This window comes from Cricetulus griseus, assembly GCF_003668045.3.
Source record: "Cricetulus griseus strain 17A/GY chromosome 1 unlocalized genomic scaffold, alternate assembly CriGri-PICRH-1.0 chr1_1, whole genome shotgun sequence".
NCBI lineage: Eukaryota > Metazoa > Chordata > Mammalia > Rodentia > Cricetidae > Cricetulus > Cricetulus griseus.
Genome location: NW_023276807.1, coordinates 101,728,144 through 101,735,450, shown reverse-complemented (window position 1 = coordinate 101,735,450; position 7,307 = coordinate 101,728,144). Strand labels below are relative to the sequence as shown.

The following is a 7,307-nucleotide window of genomic DNA, read 5'->3' as shown; positions in this document are numbered from 1 at the left end:
TACACATACACACAGAGTAAAATACTCAAAGAAAATAAAAATTTTAATTTTAGCTACTTAAACAAGAAAATAATCAGAAAATCTTTTTATTGTTTTTTGAGACAAGGTTTCTTGTGGCCCAGACTGGCCTTGAACTTCTGATGTCCCTGCTTCTACCTCCTAAGTGCTGGGATGACAAACAGACACCACCACACCTGGCTCAAAGTTGTTTAAAAAAGCAATTAAAAATGTTTCAGATAACATGACTCTGACATCAACATGAAACATCATACTTTTACTTACTTATTTATTGCCTGCCTGACAGTCCTGGCTGTCCTGGAACTCACTCTGTAGACCAGGCTGGCCTCGAATTCAGAGATCTGTCTGCCTCTGCTTCCCTTCCCAAGTGCTGGGATTAAAGGTGTTCACCACCACCACCACCAGCAGCAGCTGCTGAAATGTCATACTTTTTACCAAACATTATATTTCAACATGAGCCAGGTGCGGTGGCTTATGTTCATGATTGCTGTGGTTGAATGGTAACTTTAGCTGTCATTTTTGCTGTTCCATCACATACCTGGAGACAGTTTTCTTCTCCATTCTCTGCTGAACCCTTTTGATGGAAAGTCAACCACTGGTTGGTATGATTCTCTGTGATCAGATAATTGAGAACCAAAGTCTTCTATCTTCCTCTTATAACTGCAAGAAAGAGATAAAAGAGAGTAAGTTGCTTGCAAACTCCCAGAGGTTACACTTCTAAATACCTGCCTTCCCACTCTGAGTTCCCTGCCCCTCTACTTCTTCATTCTACTAACTTAGCATAGAAAGTCTCTTACCATCCTTAGGGTTGTTAGTGCTGTGATGAAACACCATGACCAAAGCAACTTGAGGAAGAAATGGTTTAGTTGGCTTACACTTCCTTATCATAGTTCATCATTGAAGGAAGTCAGGACAGGAATTCAAACAGGGCAGGAACATGGAGACATGAGCTGATGCAAAGGCCATGGAGGGGTGCTGGTTACTGGCTGGCTCATAATTGCTTGCTCAGCCCAATTTTTTTTTTAAAGATTTGTCTATTTATTATGTATACAACATTCTGCTTCCATGTATATCTACACACCAGAAGAGGACACCAGATCTCACAATGGATGGTTGTGAGCCACCATGTGGTTGCTGGGGATTGAACTCAGGACCTCTGGAAGAGCAGTCAGTGCTCTTAACCTCTGAGCCATCTCTCCAGCCCTTTTTTTGGTTTTTCAAGACAGGGTTTCTCTGTGGCTTTGGAGGCTGTCCTGGAACTAGCTCAAGAGCAGGTCTTGAACTCACAGCTGCTCAGCCCACTTTCTATAGAACCCAGGATCACCTTGACAGGGATAGCACTACACACAATGGGCTAGGCCTCCCTAATCAGAAACTAATTATGAAAATGTCCTATAGCTAGGCAGTGGTGGTACATGCCTTTAATCCCAGCACTTAGGAAGAAGAGGCAAGTGGATTTCTATGAGTTTGAGGCCAGGCTGGTCTACATAGTTCCAAGGCAGCCAGGGATGTTACACAGAGAAACCCTGTCTCAAAAATAAAAAGAAAGGGGGGTGAGGGGAGGGAGAGGGAGAGGAGACTTACATGTGAAACAAGCCTGTTCCCTAACTTGAATTAATAATAAAAAAGGGGGGGAAAGAAAAAAAAGGGAAAAGAAAAAAATAAAAAGAAAGGAAGGAAGGAAGGGAAAGAAGGAAGGAAGTAAAGAAAGAAAAAAAGAAAGAGGAAGAAAGAAAGAACGAAATTAAATGTCATATAGATGGATCTTATTAAGGCATTTTCTCAATTGAGGTTCCCTCTCAGGTTAACATTAGCTTGTATCAGCTGACATAAATATAGCCAAGACACTTATTCTTTCTAATTTATATTATTAAAAAGTTACTTCTAGGGCTGGAGAGATGGCTCAGAGGTTAAGAGCACTCACTGACTACTCTTCCAGAGGTCCTGAGTTCAATTCCCAGCAACTACATGGTGGCTCACAACCATCTGTAATGTAGTCAGGGATACATGATTCTTTTTAAAAAAAAAAAAAAAAAAAAAAAGTTACTTCTAGGGGCTGAAGAGCACTGGCTGATCTTCCAGAGGTCCTGAGTTAAAGTTCCAGCAACCACATGGTGGCTCTCAACCATATATAGTGGGTTCTGATGCCCTCTTCTGGCATAAAGGTGTACATGCAGATAGAGCATGAGCACACATAAAAAAATCTTAAAAAAAAGTAAAGTTACTTCTGAGTCAGATTGTGGCGGCACATGCCTTTAATCCTAGCACTCGGGAGGCAAAGACAGGCAGATCTCTGTGAGTTCAAGGCCAGCCTGGTCTACAGAGCAAGTTCCAGGACAGGCTCCAAAGCTACACAGAGAACCCCTATCACAAAAAGAAAAATTAAAAAAGAAAGGAAGGAAGGAAGGAAGGAAGAAAGGAAAGTTGTCCTCTACACTTGATATTCTTACAGAGAACCTGGGTTTGGTTCTTACCACCCACATAGTAGCTAACACCTGTAATTCCTGTTTTCAGGGGATTTGATATCCTATTCTGCCTTCTGAGAGCACCAGGAACACATGTAGTGCAGTCATACAAACATACAGGCAAAATGCTCCTACACACGAAAAAAGAAAATAAATCTTGCTGGGTGTTGGTGGCCCACGCCTTTAATCCCAGCACTCGGGAGCCAGAGGCAGGTGGATCTCTGTGAGTTCAAGGCCAGCCTGGTCTCCAGAGTGAGTGCCAGGATAGGCTCCAAAGCTACACAGAGAAACCCTGTCTCAAAAAACCAAAAAAAAAAAAAAAAAAAAAAAAAAAAAAAGCCCTCTAACCTTCACATAAATACACAGATAGATAGACAGACAGACAGACAGACAGACAGACAGACACACACACACACACACACACACACACACAAATAATGAAACAAAAACCTACCACCACATAAAAAAAAAAATAAAAAAAAAACCTACCACCACAAGTATTTGCAATTCGTTTTTGGTAGCGGTTAAATGCATAAATACATGTTTGATAGTGAATGCATCAAATCCAACAAAGCTCCACAGCTTCCTTTCCAAATGGCTGGCTACTCTAAATGTTTAGAAGTGAACTGTCTTTGAAGCTGGCTACTTTTGGTGTAATGTTTTCTAAATTCCTTTCTTGACAGTAAAGTTCTATTGTTGTTATTGTTACTGTTTTTTAAAACAGGGTCTCACTATGTGGTCCTGACTGGCATGGAACTGACTATGTAGACCAGGCTGGCCTCAAACCACATAGATGCAGCTGCTTCTGCCTCCTGACTGCTTGAAACAGCATGAGTCATCACACCTGGCCATAATACAATTAAAAAAAAAAAAAAAAGCAGCCGGAAGTGGTGGCACATGCCTTTAGTCCCAGCACTCAGGAGACAGAGGCAGGCAGATCTCTGTGAGTTCGAGGTCAGCCTGGTCTTCAAAGAAAGTCCCAGGACAGTCTCCAAACCTACAGAGAAACCCTGTCTCGAAAAAAACAAACAAACAAACAAAAAAAAAGAATAAGAAGAAGCAAGATATAACAGGCTCATTCTTCCAGCCCCAACAATGTTCTAGTATCTTTAATTTCCCTTGATATCTGTCATTAGCAGTCAAGAGAACTTAGTGTTCCCCCAAATTAATTTTTCTTTTTTTTTAATTTTTTCTTTTATGTCTATAAGTGTTCTGCATGTATCCCTGCAGGCCAGAGGAGGGCATCAGATCCTATTATAGATGGTTGTGAGCCACCATGTGGTTGCTGGGAATTGAACTCAGACCCTCTGGAGGAGCAGCCAGTGCTCTTAACCTCTGAGCCATCTCTCCAGCCCCAGATTAATTTTTCAGTTATCAATGTTACTATAAGAATCTTCATGCAGTTTTAAACTTTTTTTTAATTTTTAAAAATTACATTTATTGTTGGAGACATGGCTCAGTAGTTAAGAACACTAGCTAGTCTTCCAGGGGTCCTGAGTTCAGTTCCCAGCAACCACTTGATGGCTCACAACCATTTGTAATTAGATGTAGTGCCCTCATCTGGCCTGCAGGTATACATACAGGCAAAACACTGTATATATGATAAATAAATAAACCTTTTTTAAAAATTACATTTATTTGTTTGTTTGTGTCTAGAGGCTAGGGGACACCAAGGATTTCTGGCAATTCCAAAAGCTAAGAGAAAATTATAGAAGAGATCTTCCCTAACCATCAGAGAGAGGATGACCCTTAACTTCATATTTCTGATCTCCAGAGTTGTGAGGGAATAAACGTATTATTGTTTGAAGCTACCAACTTGTCGGCAGATGGTTACAAAGCCACAGGAAACAATCACAAGCAATGAGACCAAGAGGTAAGACAATAATACACAATGTAGCTAAGCTAATGGGTGAATGTGACTTGCACTGAGTGACTGTGATTTGCAAAACTCCAGAAACATAAAGTCATCATCACGATTAAGACCATAATGAAAACAAGTAACAAGTGAACTATAAAAGATATTATTCATGCTGGGCGTTGGTGGCGCACGCCTTTAATCCCAGCACTCGGAAGCAGAGGCAGGTGGATCTCTGTGAGTTCGAGACCAGCCTGGTCTACAAGAGCAAGTGCCAGGATAGGCTCCAAAGCCGCAGAGAAACCCTGTCTCGAAAAACCAAAAAAAAAAAAGAGATATTATTCATGCCAGGCAAACTGTTTACTGATATCAAATCTACATTTAGGGCTGGAGATGGTTTTTATAGTGCTATCCTTTCATGAAAAGAATTCTAGATTTAATCATCAGCAGTGAAAAACAGAGCATGGTACCACATACCTGTAACCCCAGAGACAGGAGCAGCTCTTCAGGCTTTCCTCTTTTCTTAACATTTATTTACAAAAACAAAAATAAAAAACAAAAAACAAAAACAAACAGAAAAACGGGTGGTGATGGCACTTGGCTTTTATCCCAGCACTCATAGAAACCCTGTCTCTAAAAACAAAAGATTTATTTATTCTGTGTATATTAGTGGAAGAGGGTGTCAGATCCCCTGGAACTGGAGTTACAGGCAATTGTGAGCCACCGTGTGCATGCTGAGAACTGAACCTGAGTCCTCTACTAGAAAAATAAGTGCTCTTAAGTGTTGGGCCCTCTCTCCAGCCCCCAAATCACTGAAAGTTTGAGGCCAATCAGTCTATGTAGCAAAACCCTGTCTCAAAACAAATAAGATGTCCGGAACCTCACAGGTGAAATTTAAAAGTACTGGAAAGGCTAGGAGATAGGTTTATTCTCCACAGGGACATGAATTTGTTTCTAAGTTGAAATACACATAATATTAATTACAAAGACAGCCCAAGATAAAACAAGATTGCTAGATATTGGCTCACAGTTGCACATGCAGACTGACCTCATGAGATGGTAACAAAGGACAAACTGATCCTGAAATTCCACTACTAGTCATACACCAAAGAAAACTGAAATCATGTCCATACACAAGCTTATACAAAAATGTTCAGGGTCAAGCATGTTGACACACATCCCCATTATTAGCACTTGGGAGGCAGAGGCAGGAAGATCTCTGAATTCAAGACCAGCTTATGATTGATTCTAAGACAGCCAGGACTACATAGTGAGACCCTGTATCAGAAAAAAATTAAAAATTAAAAAAATAAAAATGCAATACTACTACATGCTTAAATACAGATAAGTCTTAACATCATACAGGGGGCTGGAGAGATGGCTCAGTGGTTAAGATCACTGACTGCTCTTCCAGAGGTCCTGCCTTCAATTCCCAGCAACCACATGGTGGCCCACAACCATCTATGAGATCTGGTCCCCTCTTCTGGCATTCAGCAAACTGGTAGTAGCCCTGGGGCAAACTATTTCCCACAGTTAACCAATTTCACATATATTTTTCTTTTGTTTTGTTTCAAGACATGGTTTCTCTGTGTAGCCCGTGTGTAGCTCTGGCTGTCCTGGAACTTGCTCGGTAGACCAGTCTGGTCTCGAACTCACAGAGATCCACCTGCCTCTGCCTCCCGAGTTCTGGGACTAATAGAGTGCACAACCACCATGCTGCGGTATTTTTAAAATTTTTAACTTAATCATTTTTATGTGTATGTATGTTTTGTCTGTGTACCACATATGTGTAGTGCCTAAGGCACACGGGCTACAATTAAGATGACATTTATAGCTAAGGTTCTATACTTTCTCTCAGCACTTTCATTGAACGACCAACTTTAACACAGCCACCTCATCAGGTATTTGTTGTCATTTTCCAGGGGGATGCTCAAGGTCATCGGCTAACAGGTGGCACGGGTGCCAGTGGCATTCAAGCCTCTATACACCTTCGGGAACTATACCAGAAGAGAATCCGTGGTACAAATGCAACGCGGGTTCAGCTCTCGACTTGGTCACTTGAGATCAGTGTACAAAAAGAGTCCGTCACCCAGGCACACCCCTGAATCCAATCTGGATCTAGGTAAGCCAATAAACTTTGTGCAGGCGGAAGATCACCCAGAAGAGCTCTCCACCAGGGGAGGAAGATGCACAGGCCCTGGAAAAGCAGCACGAGGGCAGCCAGGGCAAGGAGGGCACATTCCACGCACGCTCTGCTCGCTTTTCCACGCACAGACCAAAGCCTTGTGGATAGGCACCATTTCCTACACTTCTACAGGAGAAAGAGCCGTCACAGCGCCCAGCTCCCCCGCGCTCTGCTGGCTTTAAAGCAGGAGGACCAGCCATTCAAAGGCTGGGGGTGCTAGGCATGGCCTCGTACCTGACGGAGCCGACTCCTCAGAGGACGCCGGGAAGAGGTTGCAGTGAAGGCCAGCGGCCAGGGCTTTCGCGCCCAGCGCCGGCGTCCCCGCCCCACCGTCTCCACGGCGACGAGGCCCTGGCCGGAAGCTGCTCTGTGGAGTTTTGCGCGCGCTACCTCCTGGGCAACAGAGGCCTCTGGTTTCTCTCTGAGCTCTGCTTCCCACCATTCTCTTGGCCGGAAGTATGGGCGCTTCTTGGTTACTGGTCTCCAGTAACGCCTGCACGGAATGGCGAGGCACCGACAGGTGTCTGGCATGGGCGTGGTGGTGCACGTCGGTAATCTCCTCATCAGATCCGGCAATTGGTGGTGTATCTTTGAAGAGAAAAGACTAAGAGATTTCATATTAAAAACAAGGGAAACTATTTGGTGGGTGTGTGAAGATTAGAACCAAGGGGTGGGAGACATGGCTCAGCGGTTAGGAGCACTTTTTGCTCATCCAGATGCCCAGCACTCTCGGTGGCTTATAAAAAGGCGCTTTTTCTGCTGAGCCGTGGTGGTGCACGTCTTT

General features: G+C 43.1%; 1 protein-coding gene across 8 annotated transcripts in view; it reads right to left on the bottom strand.

Moving 5' to 3' along the window:
- LOC100771980 (protein SFI1 homolog) overlaps positions 1-7,307 on the bottom strand; it is a 61,647-nt gene extending 54,340 nt beyond the window's left edge. For 2 of the 8 annotated variants that reach the window (XM_035452247.1, XM_035452248.1), the window contains exons 1-2: positions 6,758-7,305; positions 557-678 (exon numbers count right to left, since the gene is read on the bottom strand). In XM_035452247.1, the coding sequence (XP_035308138.1) occupies positions 557-579 (23 nt within the window). In that variant the 5' untranslated portion in view covers positions 580-678; positions 6,758-7,305. Of the gene's footprint in view, positions 1-556; positions 679-6,757 lie in introns of all 8 variants that reach the window. The other 6 variants (XM_035452246.1, XM_027387244.2, XM_035452249.1 and 3 more) reach the window with 5 other exon arrangements.